The following is a 25,791-nucleotide window of genomic DNA, read 5'->3' on the forward strand; positions in this document are numbered from 1 at the left end:
TATTGGTACCTTTGAGAGTGAATAGAGAGAGAGAGAAAGGTCCTTTAATTGTGGTATTTGAGGGCCACTGAGAGGCTTCTTGGTCCTCGTTCCCCGCCTCCATTAAAATGTCCAGGACCTTCTGCCGGTGACCCGGAGGGAGACCAGGAAGTTTCGTGTGTGCGTGCGTGTGTCTACCGGGGACATGGATGGAGATGGTATAGATATTTCAGGTTAGATCCAATACTCTGCCTCTTTTTCTTTTACTCTTTTTCCTTTTTCTGTCCAACGAAATCAAAAGAAAAAGGATAAATTCTGCGCCATTTCTCCGGGGAAGATCACTCAAATGGGACTCGGCCAAGGGCCCAAGGGGGAGATATTAGTTCGGAAGTAGTGTACACTGAAGTGGAAGTACACTGCGGAAGTGGAAGTCTCAAAAATAAAATGATTTTTGCGCTTTTCATTTAATTGCAGTAGGAAAAGTGTCCTGGTAAGCATGTAGCGCAATTAAAGTTGGACGTGAAGAATTAAATTTATGTCGTTTTTGGTCGCAATTATCGTCAATTTCTCATCAAAATTCTCGTAAAAATGTTCAAATATCGGTCAACTAATGCCATCTGTTGCAACGGAGGAAACTTAATGGAATTCCTTCCAAAAATTTAAATTTCAAATTACGATTTTCAGTTAGAAAATATTCGAGTGTACAGTAGACTCTTCGATATCCAGCACTTCGATATCCGGGTGACAGCTGCCAAACACTGGCGGTTGATGTATTCAAAATTATTTTTACTAAACATGAAGTTTGTCCAGAGTGAATTAAAGTAATATTAACATTGTATCGAAGTTTTTAATACATAATTGTGATAAAAAATGAAACATAAGCACACCATGAAGAAAATTCTCTTTTTCTTTGTCAGACAGAAAATAAATTCACACAGCACAAAATAGAAAAACCGTTGATCATTCAAAAAACCTAAATGTCATTTTGTCCCCCAGTCAGCCGGATATCGAAGAGTCTACTGTAATGAATGTAATAAGTAGTTGATTCTTTGAGATGGTTTATCTACTGAAAACTATCGGGAGTGACTAAAACTAAATTACAAGATAAGGTAAGGGAAGTATGTATCGGCCAGTCAAGAAAAATACTGCATAATTTGCTTAAAATAAAAGCTCTAACACAGTTTTAGGCATTTTTAAATATGCCAATTGGAACTCTAGTATTCCATTTATCTATATCTCTACATTTGATTTCTAAATATTTAGAGAAATTAATAAAAAAGTTGGTAAAATTGCAACCATGCACTGTGCATATCGTCGGTTCCGAAGAAGACTATTGTAAGTCTACTTACAATAGTATAAAAAGATGGTATCATTGGATGCAGAAACCTTAGATCTACATCCCCACAAAATTTTATATTGATCAAGATATTCCTGGAAAAGTTACAAGAAAAAAACTGAAAATCAGCCTGCCCGATTATCGAGTTTTTAGTCCACAATTTTACTGTAAATAACTTAAAAGTAGCGTTAACCAGAAGATATTCAATGCGTAAGTGTGATACAATAGTTTCGAATGCTAAAATATATTAATTCCAGTGAAATTAATAAAAATAAATTTTAGCTGTCAAACTTTAAACCTCTCTCCTGAAAAGTCGCATTTTAGACTTACAATAGTCTTATTCGGAACCGACGATATTGCATCGGCCATATGAATTCAGACGATGGAGATATCGGCCGAGAGTAGAGCAGGTATCGGCCAATAAATAAGAGCCTTTAAAAGTAATACAAATTTAAAGATTTTTGTTATCAATTATGGATATACTCGAAGAAACACTCTCTTATCATCCACTCCTTTTAAAAACCCACGATTGTCCAACCATCAGGACCACTTTTTACCACTTTCCAGGGAGATTGTTGGTGAAGGATTCTGCATATTCTCATTTTTCATCAAATTTCTGTTTGAATCCTGGAGATTGAACTTAAGGACAAGAAATCCAGTTTCGGCTTTATTCACAATATTCCACAAGCTTATATTATTCTTTTTCCTACTTAGTACTACAGGCTTACCAGTGATTTTCCTTTTATTTGTCTTTCTGGAAGGTTTGTCATTCAGGGTCATTCTGGGCACTCTATTTTGCAGACGTTTTCGGGATAATTCACTTGCTGTCATGGCATCCAGCACATTTTTCAATCCTTCCCCTAAATATTGCAGTTTCTAAGACATCCTTCAAGATGTTTAGCATTGATAAAATGCAAAATTCACATTGGGGAAATTATTTTTCACAACAAAAACATAACCGACATAACCTCAACTGCTCGCGAAAATGACATCGAAATGCGATAAAAAATGGCCGGTGAGCCATAGGGTAAAATTTGGAATGTGAGACAGTTTGGAAAATGGGACCAAGCAATGTGAAATGTGGGACACCTCCCTCAAAATTTGATAATAAACCAATTAAATATTATAATTTTCGATCAAATGAATATTAATCCTAATTTTGTGATTATTTGAGAAGTTAAAAATGCAAAAGGCGTTACTAAACAATAAAAGAGTGACTTGCAAAAAGAATTTGAAAAATGTATTGCATGTGTGATGTTCGTAACTTTAACGCGGTAGCTGTCATTTTCTCTATTTATTATGGAAGTTGATAGGAAAATTTCAAAGTCTTTTGCTTGATTTCTTGGCAAAATTTGTGATTTATTATTAAGTGCGCAGTGAAATTTAAAGAATATACTTCCATTTAAAACGTGAATAAAAAATATTTGTGAAATATTTAAGTTAAAAAGAGAGAAAAGTGATTTTATTTTGTGTTGCATTCAAAACAACTTTTTTAAAATCATGGACAAGTTGTTTTTGTGAATAAATTTGGTACTTTTGTGTAGTGAAATCACATCAACAAGGAAGAAAACTATCCCTAAGTATCCGGAGATATAGTTGCAACAACAGTAGCAGCTGTTAAGGAGGTAATCTCCTGGAGAAAGGCTACCAAAGCCATCCAGATTCCCAAGACCACCTTGTTTGACAGTTTGGTCAGCGAAAATACCTGGAAAACCTGGAAAAGGGCAAGTACTGAAGTACTGCAGTACTTCCGAAGCACCTGGAAATGGACCTGGGCAGTTTGGGTAAAGAAATGTACTAAAAATTGTATCCTCATCAAAGATGTAATTGCTGGACACTGCAGCGCGCCTGTTTGAAATTTACGGAACCTCTTTTTGTTGGTACGTCCAGGAAGTTCTTGGTAATTTGGATTACTTGAGCGTCACTAGGAGAAAAAGGGCATAACCATACAACCATCCAATGCAAGTATTGCGCAGAAAAACCACACCAATTGGTTTTTGTACGTATTTCATAAATTATTTTATCATTAATATCCATCTGTGTCCACCTTTCCAAAAGTTTTTGTCCCACTTTCCAAAATTTTGTCCATCTTTTTAAAATGTGTTCTTTTCTCAATTGTTTGAATTTTCCAATTAATCAGTCGAAATTTGTAATAAAAGTTGTGAAAATTCTGTTAGAATACTTCACAAGGAATCCCATGACGCAAAGAAAAAGAAAAAAATAAATATTTATCCAACTCAAAAATGTATTTCAAATTGAAATTTCTCTTAAGTGTCCCACTTTCCAAAGTTCACCCTACTTGGAACAAAACGTACTTCTTCTCAATTAACAAATTAATTCTGATTATGCGTAGCGAGGCAATTAAAAAGTGTTCTGATACTAAAAGTAGAATAATTGAGTAGTATTTTTTTGATTCAGTCAGATTCGTAAATCATTTAAATAAGGTATAATTCCTTATTTTGTGTCATTGAAATTCTAGTATAAAATCATAAGAATTTGAGAAATGGCTGATTTTTGATTAAGACTCCGATACAGTGATTCAATAAATTAGATGAATAATTATATTTTCTTCAAAATTCGACGAAAAACTTAATTCAGAAGATAACATATGAACAAACGCAATATATTATGCATTAGATAATTGAAAAAACGTACTTAGTTATTTTTAAATATTCATTTTATCTTGGTAGCCGATATCTTCTGCAAGCTGGCCGATACAAGATACATGGCCGATATATACTTCTTTTACCTTATTAATTTATCCAACTACTGTCCTGCAGACATCAGAAAATTTAAAAAAAAAAAACAGGTATATAGGGGAAAGGCTCATAATTTTGGACAGTTTCTAAATTTGGACACTTTGAGGATAAAATTGGACACTAAAAATAAATTGATTAAAATGATGGATTTTTATTCCAATATTTGATGAACAATGAATTCTATCTAAATATTTGTTCTTTTTGGAAGATTTTAACACTAAATACGTTAAAATTTGAATATGATTTGAGTTGAAATTGCTTTGTTGAAAATTCAGTGTGAGAAATTGCTTAAGAGAAATATGACAGAACTTCGTGGCTTACTTCAGTCTTACAGTAGAGTCTCGCTATAGTCCATATTTGGTTTCAAATTTGACACTTGGGTTGCACTAGTCCATGTAATTTTTTAAAATTATCAACGACTTTTAGTATTGAAATTGCTCGACGGCTTCCACTTTCTTTGCGATTGTGGTACTTGTCCTTGCTCTCTTCATTGTGGATCACGATTATCACAACTACTTAATAAAGTTTGCCAAAAATATTAAAATAAATTATGCATGTCGCATACTAAAAAACATAACCTAACTTAAAATCAGTGTTTTGAAATCAACGGTCGATAAATTGTGGACTATAGAGCGATGGCCTATAGCGAGACTCTACTGTATTTAGTTTTGGTGAAGTACTAACAAAGTTTGTTCGCTGTTTTTGAGTGATATTATTGAATATTCATTGAAATTTGTGTTGATTCACGTTAATTGTGATTTGTACGTTTGAACTAAAATGAGATTTGCCTTGCGAATTAGATTTTTCGTGTGAAAAATGGGAAATTTTTTAAGACATTCACCAGTGAGGTGATGGCTCTTATTTTGGACAGGTGTTTTTCTCACGAAATTTCGTGAAGTTTTAACTTTTGTGATGACTAGGTTGGACAAATGCCTGGAGAAACAAAGGAGCATCATCTCTACGAAAGAGATGCAGTGAGAAATGCCCTGAAAGGCTCCCGGAAAGGGCAGGGAATGAGCGAATCCGCACGTACTTGGAGTATCGAAGTCAACTCACTTTAATGAATGATATGGAAAGTTTCCGGGCTTCTTGTGACATTCTACGTTTCCTTTCCATGAACAGGAAGAGGACTTGGTAAGATTGGTTCATGAAATGGAGCACAATGGGCATCCTATTGAGGCGGATTAGCTGTCCAAATTTACAGCCAAGTTGGACAAAATAAGAGCCAAGGTCATCTCTACATATCAATTCAAGTTTAAACGTATTAAAACTAATTTTAATAAAAAATAAGACGATAAATAGCTTGCTAAGTTTCTAAACAACCCTTCTGAAAAGAGAATAACAAGAAATGTCAATTAGTATTGAAAATATCACACTGCAAACTTGGAACTTCGATGTTTATAAGCAGACTTTCCAAAATTATGAGCACTTCCCCTATCTAGTCTGACTAGATAGCTGTACATGTACACTGCTGGTGAATGTGTGTGAGTGTAGTCGAGACACATTTTGTAGTATTGCCTATCTAGTCTCTGGGATTCGTTAAGTTGGTTAACGAATTGAAATCGCGACAACTCCTGACTTGATAGGAGACTACATAGCCAAAAGCTATCTAGGCACCTCTTGGACATGCCTAGATGGCAAAAATTGCTCTGAAATTGGACCAAGAATATCTTAAAAATAGTTGAAAATATTCAGTAAATGTAAAAAAGTAGAATAATAAAATTTATGTGAAATTTATGCGAAAGTCCACTCAAAATTAGAATATTTTCTTTATATCTGACGTTTGAAAGCTTTGTATCGCTGTTATTTTAATTTAAAATCTCTTTTCTACTCAAGGGGTTACTCAAGTTTGGAATACCGACACATTTCTCCGTTAGAATCCATAGAATCCACGGAATGATTCGTAAAATTCTGATGGAATCTGAAATGACATACCTTTAAGAACAACTGGAATCAAATTAAATGGAAATGGAATTACTAGAATCAAATGGAATCACAGAATCGTTCTTTCCTAAAACTCAGCGATAAATAATGATAAGCTAAAGTACCTTACAGATTTCTATGGATTTTTTTTTAATTGTCTAAAGAAGATAAATAGGGTAAGTGTGCCAAATTTCGGCATAGTTGCATGTAAGCACCGAAGTCCTAAGTTTGAAATGCAATATTTTTAATTCATATTGATATTTTTTGTTACTTCCTTTTCGGGAGGGTTGAATGGAACCTTCAAGACTAGTTTATCATTTTTGTTTTCTTTAAATCACTTCCTAAAATATTGAAAAATTAATAAAAATATAGACATTGCTTTGGGTAGTATTTCGGCCACTTTGTGTGAAATTTCGGCCACCTTTTTTCTGACCACATTTTGTGACGCAACGGATAGAAAATTTCAAAACGTCAAACGGAACGAGTTTAATATTTAATTTAATACGTTTATATGACTCACAAGCCTTGAGATCTTCCGTGTAATTTGTCCTGAAGACCTGAAGAGTAGCATCTCAAATTTACGCGCAGATTCCCATAGCAATTTGCACATCCTGAACTCTTTCTATGACTTTTTCACATCATCTTTTTCATAGAAGCGATGGTTTTTTTCTCTGGACATTGTAGAATTCAGAAATTGAAAAAGAAAACATAAAATGAATAAGAAATTTAGGAAAGCAAAAGATGTGGCCGAAATAGGCAACACTACCTCACCGGAGAGACGCTCACAAAGTATATACTTTTTTACGCGAAATACAGGATCCAGCTGGGAAATTTTACCCAAAATTTTAAGATTGATTCACTATTAACATAAACATAAACAATCTTTAATGAAAACTAATCAATTTTCATGAAAAACACCGAAGGAAAACCTTCTGCACTTCACCACAAATCACAACACAATCGATCTGTCACATTTTTTGTAAGACTCTTTCCACACTGAGTTTTTACAACGTAATTTAAATTCAAATTACACCTAAAATTTAACTGTCTTTGTGTTAATACATCCTAAAATGAATAAATATTTGAAAGCAAAATGAATTCATTGACTATTCGAAGATTACATACATAATTTTAATTAATTTATTTGCATGGCCGAAATTATACTCAAAGTGGCCGAAATTAGAAGCTGGCCGAAATTTGGCACACTTACCCTAGATGTATTGGCTCTAGATACGTGAAAACAATAATCCTAGAACATAACGCTGGACTACTTAAAAAAAACTGATTTTTATTAATAATGCAAAAATAACCATTTCGTCGCCACTTTTTACCACTTTTCGCCAGTTTTGTAAAATTTGTAACCACTTCTCGCCACCCACTTGAAAAGAACCACACTCGGTTATTTTAGGCAATGCTATGAAAAGAATACATTCACCATTTCTCTTTCCCTGTGATCACTTTATTATTACTCTCTTTAAATGATTTTTCTTCACTTTTATTTGAGAAATCAAATTATGGGGCTTTTGCAGAAAGTAAACAATGCAGATTTGACAACTGAGAATGTACGAAGTGAAGTTAGCGTCGCATATTGAAAAGATATGGCGACAGGTGGTAAAATCAATTCCAGAATATTACCACTTCTCGCCATGCCTCATTTTTATACAAAAATAATATAAAATGAAATATTAATTGACTAAATACAAATTTTATGTTTTCCACAAGTGCAATTAAATATTCAATAGACAAATTATTTACCCAAATAGGTATTTTTGGACTGATGAAAATTTGACGACACTTAGTACATTTGGTAAGAGATGTTGGATTCGATGCACTTGCTTAAAATATTGCTCTAAAAAGTGATTAAAATCGTGAATCCAAAACGAATAATTATTATTTTTCGATTCTATGAGTAGAAGCAGAAACAATACAAAAAAATTGCGACTCATTTATTTCATAAATTGCGAAAAATAGCGATTTCAATGTAAGTGGCGACAAGTGGGGCACTGGCGAGAACTGGTGATTCCACCCTATATCAAACAAGAAACAATAAATAATGATAGAGTGTTTCAAAAAAAATCTTTTCTTATGAATAATGTCCAATTTTAATATTTTCTATTATCTTTTTCATTTCCCTCTGCAAGTATTATTTATATAAAGTATAAATAAAATTTTACCACTAATACTTAAATTTGCAATTTATTTAAAATTATGATTTTGTGAGAAATAATTACACATGAAATTAGAAAAGTTATTTCTATTTACTTTTTTTTTGAGAGCTTTTCGGTCCCATTAATGTATGGTTTTAGTAAATGGTTATTAAAAGAATGCATAACATAAAGCCCTTAAAAAACTTAAATAAACTTAAGCATTAAAAAATTGAATAATTTCTAAAGAAGAAACATTGTTTATTTAATATTAATACTTGCAAATCCTTTAGAAATAACAATTTGACTTCAAAAGTTGTTAAAAAAAAGAAATAATATAAAAAACGCAATATAACAAAGCCAAACATTTTAAATAGAATTTTAATAATTTTTGATATTTTCCTTAGTTCCAGTGCAAAAATTGCAAATTTACAGTAATTAAAATAATTCTTGAAATATATCTATCACATAAAATTAAATTAACAACTCATTATAAATTTTCGTAGACCATATTTTTGTTAACATCAAAAGAGATTTATTATAGAAAAAGACGTCAATTTATTAGCAAAATTTCATAAAGCTTCTCCTGAAAATAATGCCGAATTCTAAAGTTTTCTACTATCCGTTAATTAACCCCTAGGCCTAGGCCTTCATTTAACTCTTTCACCACGTTCTTCTACGACAGTCAAACTACTCTATTTGCTGTAAATAAATTAAAAATTTAATTGAAACTATTTTTGCCTTATCAATTTAGCGTTTTATTTTTTCTCTTGATATTTTTTTCTGATTTTTTTTAGAACAATTATATCAAGAAATTAAATTATTTATCATGAAATACTAAAAATATTTTGCAGGTAAGGTAAAGTACCCTTACTCGACCGGTGGGTCAATTTTTGAATATTTGATGGTGAATTTCATCAATTTCTATGAATTTGTCACTGATTCGTGTTATTTAAAGAATAATTGACCTATTAATGTTAGATCATACACAAAATATTATAGCAAATATAATTAAATTGAATAAATAAATCTACCGGTCGAATAGAGGAACCGGTCGAATAAAGGGTACTTTACCTTAATAAGGGAATTATTAGGTGAGATTCTTAACAATCTCACCTACTATAATCCTAACAACATTTCATGTCATCCGATCGACCTCAAACTTGGCCAAAATCCGTTTCGCCACTTCCTGATCACGAATATATATGTGGCTATTTTACGTTCCCGGCCGGCCGGCCGGCCGCTCTTTGGAGCTTAATAGCTCCTAAACTAAAAAAGATATCGACTTGCGGTTTTCGGCAAAGGTTAAATATCGTATGAAAATTGCAACATGGTGCATTGACCCCCCACCCCCCACCCCTCCTTCCGCCATTTTGAAGACCCTCCTTTTTTTGTTTTCTCAATAGCTCAGCCCCTATGGCATCGATCGGGCTCAAATTTTAGTATGTTATAGCTGGGCCTTAGGGCTTTCCATCAATACCAAACTTAAGGTCCCCCGACCCCCCAGACCCGAGCTATAAGGGTCCAAAAAAAATTCTTAAAATGGCCATAACTCCTGTTCTAATTGTCAAAATTAAAAAAAAATGAGGGCTTTTCGGAAAGCTCTCATGAAATGCCACTTCCCCTTCTAACATCGCAAGTTCGTAAAACCACCGCTAGGGGCGCTATTATTAAAAAGAAAATTTTTAAATCTTAAAAGTTAAATAACTCAAAAATTCCTTATGCAATCGGGCTGAAATTTTAGTATGTTGTAGCCGTTGATTATACCTATCAAACAAAAAAAAAAAACCTTAAGTCGATCCATAACCCCTGACCCGAGCTGAAAGGGGTCAAAGTTCGAACATTGACCGGCCTCTATCTCCGGTTCTAATTAACATAGCGACCTAAATTTTACCTTTTTGGTTTCGTCTCGATAAACACTTTCAGATGGAAGTTCAAAAAGTCACCATAGGTGGCGCTGTGATAGCGTCAAAATTCATCGAAATTCAAAATCACTTTTCTCAAAAACGGAATTGTGCAAGTTAATGAAATTTTAGTATGTTGTAGCCCAGTCTAGGACGTTTCCAAAATGGTGCAAATGTGCGCTGTGGTTACAGTGGACTCTCGCTTATCCGTGGACTCTTTTTCCGGGTGACATAAAAAAATCCGTGAGACAGTTGAATTTTAAAAATTTTGTTGACATATTTTACCCGTTTTGGGTTTTTTTTGTTAAAGCAAATGTGCTCTATCTATTGTTAATTCTTTCTCATTGTAACTTTTTTGGACAGTACGCATGTTTAGAGAGAATGTCGATTCAGTCAGATCAGAATTCACTCCATAAATTTGCAATGTAAACGAAAAAATCGTTAGATTTCAAACAATTTGATGTGTATCACTCTCAAAATCCGTGTGACATTTCGGTCCCGCTCCACGGATAAGCGAGAGTCTACTGTAAAACAGAACCGTAGATATGAGGGGTCAAAGTTCACGAAATTCAAAAAATCATATCTCCGCTTCTATATGACCGATTTTGATGAATGAGGGCTTAAACGAAAGATCTCACCAAATGCTACAACTTTCTAGAATATTTGAACTTCGTGGGACCAACACCAGGGGCGCCACAGTCGAAAAACCAATTTTAATATCACATAACCTCAATTATCTCGACTGTCGCTGAACCGATTTTGATGATTACTTCGACATAATTATAGAGGACATTTGTCTCTACATTTCGTCCATACATCATTTTCCACTCAGACTACACTATCACTCCGATTTTGCCGTTTAAGTGTGAAAAAATTGATTTTTCCCATAATAACGCTTTGAAATCACTCAGATGCCAATTTGACTGCCTCTACTCCACCAAGACACTTAAAATAGGGTTTTAAATGGAAAGTTCCACAAAAGACAACAATTCTTTGATATAGTTGAAGTTCATCAAATGAACACTTGGGGCGCTCTGGTCGAAAAAACGAGTTAAGCAACAAAAAACGTCGATTATCTTGACTTCTGAGTAATCGATGAGATCATGTTCTATGGGAAAATTATAGAGAACATTCTGGTCTACATTTCACCCATATAACACTTTTCTGTCAGTTCATCCAAATCCTTGATATTTTGGTTTAAATACAAAATTTGTATAATTTCACGAATTTGATTCAAGATAACTGAATGGCGTCTCCCAACTTCAGCTCCAAATCGAATTTGCATGCACTCCGAGTTAGCTCACGTTAAGAATCTCACCTACATAAGCCGGTTAGGATTATCTGTCCCTTTGATTTTGAAGAAGGAAATGTTTTGAAATTTAAGTTCAACTATACCCCTAAAGAATGAAAAATAATAATCCAACTGTTAAAGAAAATTCATATTAGATTTCAGTCGTTTCTTTTAAATTCAAACGCCGAAAGTGCTTGGAAGTGCCTTAGAAGTGCAGGAAGTGCTGGAAGTGGTTTACACGATTTTTCGAACAATATCTCCCCCTTGGTTCCGGCTTTTTTCGGACCAAAAATTTGTATCACAGAGAACAAAAAAAAAAGAAGATTCTTTTCTGGGCTTTTTTTCAGGTGTGAGGAAGTCATCATCATCGGAGGATTGTGTGAGAGGGAAGAGTGACAGTGTTAGATCTCGTTTGTTTCGTCGTCGAGCGCCACCTGTTGGCGATTCGTGCGTTAGTAGCGTATGGCAGCAAACATTGAACGTTACGACGGCCATGACAACGGCCCCAGCTGCCGTGAGTATCGAAGCAGTTGCCCAGGATTCAGCTGTACAGCCACCACCTGGACAGATGATCAGTGAAGATGGTGGTATACCTGTGCCAAAGGGTGCCCCCCCAAAGAGACCAATCCGTCGAAGTGGTAAACCACCACCGGATCGTCCAGTACGGGCACTCTTCTGTCTTACCCTCAAGAATCCCATTCGGAAAGTCTGTATTGATGTTGTTGAATGGAAGCCATTTGAGTACCTAATACTCCTTACCATCTTTGCCAATTGTGTCGCCCTGGCCGTCTATACACCCTATCCCAATTCTGACAGTAACACCACAAATGCAGCTCTCGAAAAGATTGAATATATCTTCTTGGTCATCTTCACGGCTGAGTGCGTTATGAAGGTCATAGCATACGGTTTTATGCTACATCCAGGAGCATATTTGCGCAATGGATGGAATCTACTGGATTTCACAATTGTCGTCATTGGCATGATCAGTACGGCTCTGTCAAATCTCATGAAGGAAGGATTCGATGTGAAAGCCCTAAGGGCTTTTCGTGTCCTACGGCCCCTACGCCTAGTCTCAGGTGTTCCAAGTCTTCAAGTTGTCCTCAATTCAATTCTACGTGCCATGATACCACTCCTCCATATTGCCCTCCTAGTACTCTTTGTGATCATCATCTATGCCATTGTCGGTCTGGAATTGTTCAGTGGTAAAATGCACAAGACCTGCTTTGACAATAGCACCGGAAGTCCAATGGATGATCCACATCCGTGTGGTGATGGTGGATTTCAGTGCGAAAGTATCGGACTCGTCTGTCGTTACTACTGGGAAGGACCTAATTTTGGCATAACCAATTTTGACAACTTTGGACTGGCCATGTTGACGGTTTTTCAATGTGTAACACTCGAAGGATGGACTGATGTACTCTATGACGTAAGTATCACAAATTTTTAACCTTTCCCGTGTAAACAGACGGAATTCCCATGAGATTTTCCATTCCGAACGGGAATTCCGGATGGAAATTCCCATATTGAACTGTCAAATTTTTACCATCTGCTCTATGCGCCTCTGGTGGATTTTAAGCGCAACACAAAAATGCTCCGAAGATTTGAATTTCAAATTGTGTTTTTTCCGAATATAAATAACGGAATCTTTCCGTACAGAAGTAGATCTTGAAAAATTCGAAAATCTATTTGAAGATCCAAAAAAGAGACTTTCTTACTTCTTGATAATTCCGCAAGGTGGATGAGGTACATCCTGTTCGAATTTCGAAGTTCTCAAGTGTCAAAATGTGACGGTCTTCACATTGTTGTGAGGAAAAAAGCAGAACAACAACGATTACTGTTCTTGCCCCAGTATTTAATCACTCCATAATCACTGAGTAACCCTTTTGCCAGCTTTTTAGTGTGATATTTGATAAATTTTCCCCACCTTGTTCGAAAATTTAATATGAAAATTCGAAATTGAATTTGAATTCTTCGAACATCAACGACTTTTTGTGCAAATAGAGTTCCATTTACCTTTCATTCAAGACACTATTGGAGAATCAAAATCTACTTGTGATCGTGTATTTAGAAGATATTTTACGTACTTTATTTTATTAAAGTGGCTTTATTATACCACAAGGATATTAGTAATATTATCTATTAATACATTTCATGGAAAATCTTTTAAAATATCTAGAGAAATGATTATAAACGTTATTATAGCGAAAATATCTCGTCAAAAACCCCAATTAAAGAGGATATATCAACAACTGATCTTGGATATCTTTGCTGATAGGACCTATTGATAAATTTTAGTTTAATTGTAGTGCTGAAAATTAAAAATTTTATAAAGTGTTAGAAGAAAATGTCACAAAATATTTTCTTCTCTATTTTATCCTTAATAGCAGGTCGTGTCCCTTCTTGTAATACGTACTTTTGCATTCCTTATTAACCAAAATAATTGTTGTACAAAAGGGTTTTTCTCAAACTTTTCCTGAATTTTGGGACAGCTCAAGAGAATATGAGTCTTCCAGCTCAAAATTTCATCTCAATGTTTTTTTTTTGTTTTAATATCGACAATTATTCACAATTAACCCAAAATAACTGTATTCAAATAAATTAATAAAAGAATTTTCTTGTGAAAGTGACTTAACTCTAATGAATTAAACAATTTTCACATTGAAAAACCTATCATCCTCTCATTTTCTCTAACTAAGTGAATTTTCGTGGCATTTCGAAGAAAATTCCAACAGGCACCACCAAATTCACTTCGGCTTTTCTTTAAGCTCAGGCCTGATTTAATCGGGGATGCATAATGGGCCCAAAAGGAGGCCTGGGTGCAACGGTTCCGCGAGGAACCGCCTCCACTGTAATATAATCTAATCCGCTCTATGACCACTTTATGACCGCTCAATTACTGCTTTTTGAGCACTCTAATGAGCGCTTTTTAACCGCTTTATTCATGACAGCTCTATGACCATTTTATGATCGCTTTATGACCGCTTCATGACCGCTCTATGACTGCTTTTTGATCGCTTCATGACTGCATTACATGACTGCATGACTAAATCTCCGGTGCTATTTGACCGATTTTGATGAGTGAGGGTGCAAGTGAAAGGTCTCGCAAAAGAATAAAACTTTATAGAACATATGAATTTCATAGGACAAACGCTAGAGGTGCCACAGTCGAAAAAACAATTTCAATAACACAACCTTAATTTTCTCGACACCTGCTTAACCGATCTTAATGATTACTTCGACATAATTGTAGAGGACATTTATGTCTACATTTCGTCCATACATCATTTTTCGTTCAGATAATGCGATCTGTCCGATTTTGCCGTTGTACAAAGGTACTGATATAATCGCTTTTATTCAATTAATTTCACTTAAAGTGAGGTTAAAATGAAAGGTTTCACAAAATTCAACAATTCTCTGATGTAATCGAAGTTCGTCAGATGGACACTAGTGGCGCTAGAGTCAAAAAATAAATTCATAAACAAACAACTTTGATTATCTCGGCTTCTGAGGAACCGATAACATCACGTTCTTTGGCAAAATGATAGAGAACATTCTGGTGTACATTTCAGCCATTGTCGGTTTTCTGTCAGTACATCTGAATCATTGATATTTTTCATTCATTCTGAGTTAGCTCATGTTGAGAATATCACGTACAATAAACTGGATCTAGGCTTATCACTAGCAATCTCCATATTTTTTTTTCTTTTTTTTTTTTTAGATAGAAGATGCCATGGGCAACAGTTGGCAGTGGATCTACTTCATCAGTATGGTGATCTTAGGGGCATTTTTTGTGATGAATCTCATTCTTGGTGTTCTGAGTGGTGAATTTTCCAAGGAGAGAACTAAGGCCAAAAATCGTGGTGATTTTCAGAAATTGCGCGAGAAGCAACAAATTGAGGAGGATCTCCGTGGATATTTGGACTGGATAACCCAGGCGGAAGACATTGAACCAGAAGTTGAATCATCAATGATCCATGCTGATGGCGGGATGAAGGGTAAAGTGGGAGAAATTGCTGGTGGTCCAGTTGATTCCAATGAACAATTAGGCGATGATGCTGAAGTTGTGCAGGAATCATGGTTACGAAAGCGTAAGAAGGACCTTGAGAGGATTAATCGACGTATGAGACGTGCATGCAGGAAAGCTGTTAAATCTCAAGCATTCTACTGGTTAATCATTGTTCTGGTATTTCTCAATACAGGTGTTCTGGCAACTGAACACTACCGTCAACCACCGTGGCTGGATGATTTTCAAGAAGTCACAAATATGTTCTTTGTAGCCCTATTCACCATGGAAATGATCCTCAAAATGTACAGTTTGGGCTTTCAGGGATACTTTGTATCACTGTTCAATCGTTTTGATTGTTTTGTTGTTATTGGGAGTATTGCCGAAATGGTTCTCACAAATACCCACATAATGCCACCACTTGGAGTATCAGTTCTTCGATGTGTAAGACTCCTTCGGGTTTTTAAGGTAACAAATCTCAAGAAAAACTCTGTGTATATTTCTTATGGCCAGATAAATCAAATGTAATGATCTTCTCGTTAAAAGGTTACTAAGTATTGGCGTTCCTTGTCAAATCTCGTGGCATCTCTTCTGAATTCCATTCAATCAATTGCCAGTCTCCTGCTTCTGCTGTTCCTCTTCATTGTCATCTTTGCTCTCCTGGGAATGCAGGTCTTTGGCGGGAAGTTCAATTTCAACAGCACCGTGGACAAGCCAAGATCGAATTTCGATAGTTTCTGGCAGAGTCTCCTCACAGTCTTCCAGATTCTCACCGGAGAAGATTGGAATACTGTCATGTACGATGGTATTCAGGCTTATGGTGGAGTCGCATCAATTGGCATCATGGCATGCATCTACTTTATCATTCTCTTCATCTGCGGAAACTGTAAGTACCCCCCCTTTTTTTTTAAGATATCGTACGTTTATGTCGGATTTCGCGGTGGTCCTGGACAGTCCCCGGGGACTGACCGCGATCCTTAAACACACGAACGATTAAAGATCTTCTCTGGTAAAGAATGTTACCTGTGATAATGAATGAATTAGTATTCGGCGAAAATGACCAAAATTCTCATTTCTCCGTCCAAATACTTTATTTAACTTTTGAATAGGGTAAATTAAGCTAATTCAAAACCTGCTCCAATTGGAAATTTTTTGCTACTCCAAATGGAAACTCATTTTTTTTCCATAATAAATACTCTAATTATATTTTTATTCATATATTTTCTGTGCTATATTTTTATTATTTAGTTCCTTGTGGTTCAAATGAAGCGTAAATCCATTCATATAAATAAGTTTTAACATTTAAAAGTCTCATTTAAATTGACAGTGTAACTTTTCACCGTCGAAAAAATTCATCGATCGACCATTTTTTTCTTATGAAAAAGGCAAGTAAGCTGATTGTTGTTTATTAATTTTTTGACGTTTATGCACTATATCTGGCAAATTTTAGTGAAATTAAGTCTTAAATTTTATTGTTAACCGTAAGTGAAGTGCTCAATTAAAATAATTACATATTTTCTGAAGAAAAAGTACTTTTGTGAAATGTGCGCAAGTGCTTCAATGGGAAACACCGAAAATATGGGTTTATTGGAGCGATCTCCTTATTGTTTCAGATGGGAAAGGAAAATACCCAAGAAGCAAAATAGCTGCCTTATAGAACCAAGTATTAAACAAGTCTTTTAGTGCACTTTTAAAAGACTTAAAGATGAGAATTTTCTGTAGAAATTCCTATAGGAGCTCTTAAGATCCTTAACAGTGCGCCACTTTACTTATAGTAATCTCAATGATGGGACCAAGAGCGTTATAAGCAAATAAAAAGGTTTTTGGTTCTATAGTGCCTTACTTAAGGAATTCTACAACACTATATTAAGAAAAAAATGTTTCTTGGGTATCCCGGCTAACACATTAATTACTTATTAAGTACTTAATAAGTTCTTAATTCAATAACTTAATTTTAAGGAGTTGTAGAACAATCAACTACTTAAAAAATATATGAAAATGAGACAAATGTCAGCGCTTTGTGACGAGTAGTGAAACTAATATGGCATGACTCAGCCTTAAGACTATGTACTTAATTAAGGTCTTTGTTAAGGTCCTTAATTAAGTAGTTTTGTATTAAGGACACGAAAAGTATTTTAACTAAGCACTTAATTAAGTACTTTCAACTAAGCGCTTTTCAAGGAGTTACCCTAATGCATATAAAACATGTATTTTTAATTCTTCATATTGTTTATTTCTGAAATAAAAATCAAAATTACACTTTTGCTTAATTGGCCTAATTGGCAAGATGAACATGTTGCTACCGCAGCTTTGTTATGTTGTCCGGCATAACACTCTTTCCCCAGTTGCAACTATTGCTGGATGGAACTCTTGTTGTCCTCAAATTTCTCCTGAGAAATGTTTAAGATGCATCTGGAACAAAAAATCAAAGGAACGATCAAATAAAAAATTAATAATATTCAAGACTTTTTAAAAAGTAGACTCCCGAAACGTGAATTTATGGGACTCCGTGAAGTTATGCACTTCCGGCTCTCGGATTACGCGAGTGGGACTGGAGAGAGGATTCGTCAACATTTGGTAATTTTGTGGGTAATTTACACTCCCGGATCACGCACTGAAGAGAGGATTTAATAAAAAATGGGTCAGTTATTGGAAATTTAAGCTACCGTATCGCAAGTTGAAAGCATAAAAGAAAAAATTTAATAGATTTTGGGATACTTGTGAACTTAGTAACATTTCAGGATTACAAAGTATAGGGACTACGGGGAGAACCTTGAGTTATATGTACTTACCACATGAAAATGCAAAGAAGGATGTTAAGTTATTTAATTTCACTGAAATTCACTATTTATAAATTTACGACTAAAAGAAAGAAAACTTTTGAGACACTTCACGTGCTTACTAACATTTTGTGGTTATGTTTTCTGAAATGTCATTTTTCTTATCTCTTTCTAACCAATGGTTAACATGTACCTATCGCATTCTCTATTCCACTTTCCACTTTTTGCCACCAGATGTCGCTACTTTCGTTCAAAAAAATCCTTAATTAAGTACTTAATAAGTACTTATTAACAACTTAATTTATGAACTTGGCTTAAGTTATTATTTAAGAGCATCGACAATGCCTTTAATTATAACATTGTGCTAGTAACAGCTTACCTTGTGTTAGCCGGGATGACCAGGAAAAAGAACAAAACCTACACTTAAGAGCAACTCAACAAAGCTTTGGAAGCCTTTCGTCGTGGAAAATCACTAAAAGAGGTGTCTGTTTTGTTTCACGTTCCGAAATCAACACTTTATAATAAGCTTACTAGAAGATATCCGGAGGAATGCAGTGTGGGAAGGCGCCCCACTTTACCAAAGGTCATGGAAGACGAGCTTGTTGAATGGATTTTGGAATGCGCTGACAAATGGCATCCTATAACTAAGGATCAAGTCCTCGACACTGTGCAACTCATGTGTAAGAAGTTCTAGAACACCATTGAGTTTGTAGATGGAAGGCCAGGATATGCTTGGTTCAGGAAGTTTTTGAAGAGACATCCAGAATTAAGCCGACGTAAACCAGAATCATATACCACCCAAAGAGCCTGTGTTACCTCTGAGAACATCACTGACTGGTTTGAGAAAACCCGTGAATACTTAGAATCGAAAGATCTTCTGGAATTTCCTCCTGATCGCATCCTTAATCTAGACGAAACTGGTGTTATGCTTTCTCCCAAAGGCGAAAAGGTGGAAAATGATGGAGACAGATTGAAACCAAGAAATCTTGCAAGGGTATTATCAAATGCATTGCCACTCTTAAATCTCGAGAATATAGCAAAAAAGTGGATTTAGAGGATGCGGCTTGTTACCATTTGATCGTAACGGTATTGACAATGAAAAGTTCTTAAACGGTTCAAAAGATGATCAAAAAGTAAAAGAGCAAAAAGGCGAGAATGAGGATACTAAAAATGTCATCTAAAAAAATGATTAAATAAACTATTTTCTTAATCACTTAGTGTTTGTCTCCAATTGGAAAATTTCCCTTGTCTCCATTTGGATTAAATTGTTTCCAATAGAAGCATTTTGCACTTGTGTATTTTTCTTGTATTAAAGTAGTTTTCAAATTATATCTAAAGAATTTTCACTAAACATCCCAAGGAGCATTTGTCGCTATAAATGAGTAGAGATGTCTAACATCTATACGAAAACGATGACGAAGACTTTACAAATTTCTTCTATATAACAGTATAAAAGAGGTCCATATTCGGGTGAATGGGGAATTTTTACATACGAAATATAATAATTTTTCATATTAGACATAATCACGTCATCCGGTACGGTAAAATGTATTGATTATCACTAAATAAAATAGAATCACTCTGTAATACCAATTTTATAACTATCGACTGAAGAACTGTCATTTCTTTTGTATTTTTCTTTAAGACTTGCTCAAATATTTTACTCGAATAAATATTCATTTATCTTTCACAATTTAGTCACATTTTCTCTGCCTCGTTCACTTTTATTGCGTATGAAAGTTTAATGCAATGACTGTTCTCCTTCAGAGGATACAATATTAGTGAACAAAATTTCATTCCCGACTTGAAATTCTCAAGGGACAGCTAAGAAATTAAAGAAAACAAAATTGAATGAATTTATTGCTTTTTCCATTACATCATTCAAAAAACTTATGGTCTTCAGATTTTTACAGCATGTTTTGATAGAATACAGCCCTTTTAATCCTATTCTGGACAAATATCGTTGCACTGTAACGTTTTGTGAATAATTTCTCCATTAATTTGGGTTTGGCGGCGCCAATTTTCTATATTTTTCCACGCCATAATATTCTCTTTGTCCCGAAAAAATAAAATCAAGATATTATAACCCGAATAAGTAAGAAAAGTAGTCAATAACACATTTTTATATATTTTATAAAATGTCGTTCATTATATTAACATTGTATATTTCTTACATCAATAATATCACTATACAATAAAAAATGTCATAGCACAGAAATTTTATGCGTTTCGTGAACTTTTTCTGCATTCTGGATACTCCTTCTGCAATTTGGTTTCACAACAGAGGACCAGGAAGTTGTCCTAACGCTTGTAGTTTCGCTACAATGCAATTAATGAAGAAAAATGTTAGCTTTCACAAACAAAGTATTAATTCACTATTTTTTTTCCATCATTTACACTTACTTTGGAAAATTTAATGCCTTCTATCTATGTACTCGACTCTAATGTAGACCTCGGCGCCCTTCAGGACTCTAACTTATATTAGGCATCACTTTTTTCACAATTTTTCTCTGGGAGATGAACATCTGCTTAGTAAACAAAGCAGAATTTGACAATCTGGCAGCGTCATACAAAAAGAAGACAAGTTGTATATAACTTGTGTCTTTTATGGAACAAATGTAACTAAAAAATATCAAAACATGATGTTCATACAATTTCACGACATTATTTGAACATAGTAGCAATAATATATAAGATAAATATACTTTCGATATTTTTGACATAGATTTATACATTTTCACTCAAAAATAGATTATATTATGACTTGCTTACGGATATAAAAACATTTAGTCGTAATTTTAAAGGGAAATACCCATGCATTAACAGGAATTTATCAAATAAAATGTATTATACTTATTAATAGAAAATAACAGATATTTTATACGTATTTTTAAGTTAAGTTATTTTTCGGGCATACAAAGCACATAATTTTCAGATAATATACTTCCATCATGTTCATACATTATATTTTTTAGAAATAGCTCGTTTACGTTGAAAATATGTTGGTTACATTTCGTCAGTTAAATCAGCATTTGTCGTAACTTCCTTTTGACAACTTTTCAGGAAACGAAATTTTCAGTTCAATATTATTTTTCTTAAAAATGAGCCCCGAATGCGATACTTTTCAGTCAAAATAATAAAAGTGACACTAATAAACTGTAAGTTAACTCGAGGAAATCTTTATAAAATTATTTAAAAGCTGCAATATTGAGAAATATGTTAGAAGAAACACAATAATATTTTATCGTAACTTCCATCGTTTATAAAGCCGTAACTTATAAAGCCGTAGTTACGACAAATGCTGATTTAACTGACGAATTGTTCAATATCAGTTACAAAACCTTCTGACCGAACACTTTCTAATGTAACTTCTATCAATGCACTTAAGGTATTGTCTTTGAAAAATTCAAGTTTACGGTCATTTTCCAATAGTTTTTCAACAATACAGGCCATGTGAAAGACCATAAACTTTACGTCATCCGATGCATGAACAAGATTTCCTCTCTCCGGAATCGTCATATATTTTTATCACTAAAATCTGTCTTAGGTTATCCAGAGATTTACTTTTCCAACAACTAATCACAAATAACTGTGCAACTGAGCTTCAATCTTGTAGAAAAAACTTCAGGGAATGAACTATCCGGGAGTTATTCACGTATTTTGTGTCATTCAAAACTACACAAAAATCACTTAATTTCTGGTTAAAATTACTGAAAATCTATTTTAGATGATCGAAAGAATCACTTTTCTAACATTTATTGACAATCCACTAAAAAAAAGAGGCCCCATTCTTGCATAAAGTCCGTCCGGGAGTTAACCATCAGGAAGTTATTGATGTATTTTGATTGCGTTAAAACTATTAAAAATTGACTAAATTTCGAGTAAAAATCACTGAAGACTACTTGCACATGAATCACAGAACGAAGTTTTATCGATTTCGAAGCCCCATTTAATAACTTTAAGCCCCATTTTTGAAGTAAAATATCGGGAGTCCATTTGACACTTCAAAATTTAGGTTATGTTTCGTTCTTTTAGCGATTTTAATCATTTCTTAGACTGTTTTCACTAGTTTTTCATCACTGTATGTTAAAAAATCACTTGTTTTAAGTAATTTGAATGTTATTTTTTCACAAAAACTTAAGAAATTAGCGAAAAACTAAGAAAATGTGGGAGCATCCCGCATGCAAACAATTGAGCATTCTAAAACTCGCACACTAACGCAAAACCGCATCAGCAGGCTGTCATACACGCTCACTTCCCTATCCATATTCAGAGCGGCAATGGTTGGACTATCCTCACCGATTATAGAAGGTTGTGCCTGAAGAGGTACCGGTGTATCGATCATTTGATCATTAATATCGAGAGAGAAAAAGTCGATAAACGGAATTGATAATTTAAATGCATTGAAAAAGATGCGTTTAATGTAAATGATTGCATCCCACAAGTGTAATAAGTCGCGTCCGATTATCTCATCGAAAGGGAAATTGTTTTCTGGTAAAATGTGAAATTTGGCACTAATAGGCATAACTTGAGGAGATGAGAATCCTATTTTTGTAGTTATGGTGCCCAACGTTAGGCATTTCCCATGCGTAATCCCTCCGATTACGTGTCTTTCCGAAATTCGGACAGGAGTATCATGGTGTAGTGATTTTACTTTCAAGAAAAACATTGACGCTCCGTTATCTATCAATAAAGATAGTTTGGTATTCGGATTTGCCGAACTATAAAATTGTACCACATGAGGGTTTGGAGGCTTGGATATAAAATAATTTTGGACAATTATTATTGATTCTCGGCCGACGGTAGATCTTGCAAGTGACCCACCGACCGAATATCGTTTTCCGACTCGTTTTGTATAAATATTCATGATCAGTCGGGTAAGCTGTGGAGTTAAAATTTCCTCCTCGAGAGATGAAAACAGAGTTGTCTCATTATTTCGATTTTCTTGTCGAGAATCGTTCATGTTTGGTCTAGAATTGTTAAAATTTCGTCTCGAACAATTGTTAAAAGAATTATGTGAAGAATTATTAGTTTGATTAAATAAATCATTTGAAAATGAATTTGATATGATTTCCTCATCAATTGAATTGCAATTTGAATTATTTCGTGACCAATTAGATTCATCTGGCCTGTTTTGCAGTAAATGATTAAAATTCAAATTATTAAAATTCTCAGGACTTGATTTTGAGAAACTTGAAATGGCTATCATCATTCTCTGTAGAGGTATTGGATAGACGACTTATTGCAAATAAAATTGCCGAAGATATAAGTTTGGGAAGCTGTGAGCTAATAGAAGAATACGCGTATCATTATCCTTTATTGAATTCGCGAATGTATTTATGGCCAATTGTGTATTGGTTTCTTTGAGGGATTGGGGAAGAGATTCACCTAATTGAGACGCGTAAGAATTGTTTAAAGTTTGAAGAGCATCCTCAACCCTCTTCCCAAATGCCTTTAATGATTCCTTTTGATTAATAGATAGTCTCTGTATTGCTGTCAGTGCATCAATCAGAGATATCTCTGGAGTTACCGCGGATAAAAGGGCTGATTTAAATTCCTGATAAGTTGTAATACTCTGTCCTCGAAAATTGCTATAAACTTCAGGACTGAGTTTTATTGTTAGTAATCTCACGAATTCAGGGTCTCGAGAAGGTGTTTGATCCGCGAAAAAGTCCTCATATAGCCCGTCACAAATAGATATAAAACTGTGAAACAATATGAGGCTCACCAGTACACTTGGGAATGTCCCTGTAGATCTCAGCGAATGGTAAAAGCGCCATTGTTGTCCTTTCCGTTGAAGATGCTGGAGATGAATGGGATCGTCTGCTTGTACTTGTTGTAGCTGGTGACGGGGTGGATGAGTTGATGCTGAAGACTGTTGGGAGCTCGTCGTAGCTGTAATCCGCTGCTGATGATGATGCCGATGGTGTAGGTGTTGCAGATGCTGAAGCCACAGGCAGGCTCAAGATGTCCTCGATTAACGGTGTTACACCGAGAGATAAATGAGGTGGTCTCACTCAGTGGCGTACTGAATTTCTCCTCAGGAGCAGTTGAAGTCGGTTTTGTTCGCCTAGCACCGGATGGTCCAGCAACTGATGAGTTCCAGTCGATATCTCGATTATTGCAGGGCGTGGCAGGATTTGCAGTTTCTTCACTTTCAGATCGTCTATCTAAGGGCTGTTCTCCTGGTGACCGCAATGTTTTTGTGCTTCTTTGAAAAATAGCACTCTTCTCCGTGAATTCCGGGAGTTTGCTTTCTGGGCTTTCTGCTAGCTGATTTGCTTCACCTTCCTGTGATACTTGCTGCTCCAGAGTGATAGAAGAATTTTCACTACTTTCTCACGAAGGTGCCAGCTAGTTCGATTGTTTTTCATTTACATTTTCACTTTTTCCGCCACTTCTGATCATAATTGATCAGAAGCCGCCACTTCTGACACCAGTGAAGTGACTCGACTTGTTTAGCTGAGTGCTTTATTGGAACTGATTTAATATTTGGCATAATTCTACTTTACAAATTTTGCTTACTCTAAGAAAATTACAAATTGCTTAATTTATAAAATATTATTTAGGTGATACAGGGTGTATCACTACAAAGTATCTTACATCCATAAAGATAAAAAATTATTTATTATTTTCTAGAAGAAATTTAAATATATTTTTTAAATTGAAAAACGCAACCGTAACAAACGGAGCGACTTGTCTCACTAACGGCTCGATGACAAAAGAGGAAGCTGAGAGCATCCTCCTTTCTTTTATAGCTCGCGCTCTCTCGGCTTAGAGAGAGAGAGAGAGAGCGAGAGAATCTCTTCATCTCTCAGAAGTCTCTGCCTTTCCTCTTTTTTTCTGTTTTACTTTGGGAGAAATGTATCTCAGAGAGGATAAATCTCTGTCTGTCTCTCTCTCTCTCTCCTAGATATCCTTCTGAATGTCTTTTTGGCCATTGCTGTGGACAATTTGGCTGATGCTGATTCCTTGACGACAATCGAGAAGGAGGAGAAGGAGGACGATGGAGAGGACACCAAGGTCAATGGGGTTAAATCTTCACGAAGTCCATCACCGATTCTCGATGTCGATGACCTTGGTGATGAATACGACGAAACGGAAAATTTGTAAGTATAAAATCCTTCCTGGGAAATCCATTGAAAAAAGGATTTACAGCCACCAAATGCCAACAATTCCTGTTCATTTTCAGTTCTGAACATGAGGAGGAAACCATCTCAGAGACAAGAATTCGACTTCAGGAAGAAGAAGAAGAAGAAGAGGAATTTGAGGAAGAAGAAGAAGGTAAAGTCTAAATTATCTTTCTCTTTTGGGGTTTTTCTATTTCTTGGTTCTTCTTAAATTTGTGTGAGAGGTTTTTTTTGTGGAAAGAAAAAATATCCCTAGAAAAACCACAAAAATCCCCCATTTTGAATCCAAAATAATCCTAGACACAATTTGGTTTTGATCTTGACTAATACTAAAAAAAAAACAAACAAAAAAACACTATAAACACCGGAAATGGAAACAAAAAAAAAATGGGAATGAACAGAGGAAGAACTGAGTAGCAGACAGGAAGCTGTTACAGCTCGTCCTAGGCGCCTATCTGACGTCAGCATCAAGAAGGTGAAGAAGCCTATTCCACGTGGTTCTGCCTTCTTTCTCATTCCCCATACAAACAGGTAAATTTTCC

General features: G+C 34.9%; 1 protein-coding gene across 1 annotated transcript; it reads left to right on the plus strand.

Annotated features, from left to right (window-relative positions):
* LOC129808788 (muscle calcium channel subunit alpha-1-like) lies at positions 1-25,791 on the plus strand. The gene is made up of 7 exons (XM_055858644.1): positions 1-212; positions 11,684-12,762; positions 15,055-15,807; positions 15,886-16,225; positions 25,033-25,228; positions 25,312-25,403; positions 25,651-25,791. Exons 1-7 carry the CDS (start codon positions 185-187, stop codon positions 25,782-25,784), a joined length of 2,622 nt encoding a protein of 873 aa, XP_055714619.1. The 5' UTR covers positions 1-184; the 3' UTR covers positions 25,785-25,791.

Source organism: Phlebotomus papatasi, chromosome 5 (genome assembly GCF_024763615.1).
Source record: "Phlebotomus papatasi isolate M1 chromosome 5, Ppap_2.1, whole genome shotgun sequence".
NCBI classification, from domain to species: Eukaryota; Metazoa; Arthropoda; class Insecta; order Diptera; family Psychodidae; genus Phlebotomus; species Phlebotomus papatasi.

What these genes read in the sequence shown, in the direction of transcription:
- LOC129808788 (XM_055858644.1), top strand. Translation starts at nt 185, where the DNA reads ATGGATGGAGATGGTATAGATATTTCAG. An exon ending in TCTCTTCATCTGCGGAAACT is followed by an intron (nt 16,226 to 25,032) that starts GTAAGTACCCCC and finishes TCTCTCTCCTAG; the next exon opens with ATATCCTTCTGAATGTCTTT. An exon ending in ATTTGAGGAAGAAGAAGAAG is followed by an intron (nt 25,404 to 25,650) that starts GTAAAGTCTAAA and finishes GGGAATGAACAG; the next exon opens with AGGAAGAACTGAGTAGCAGA.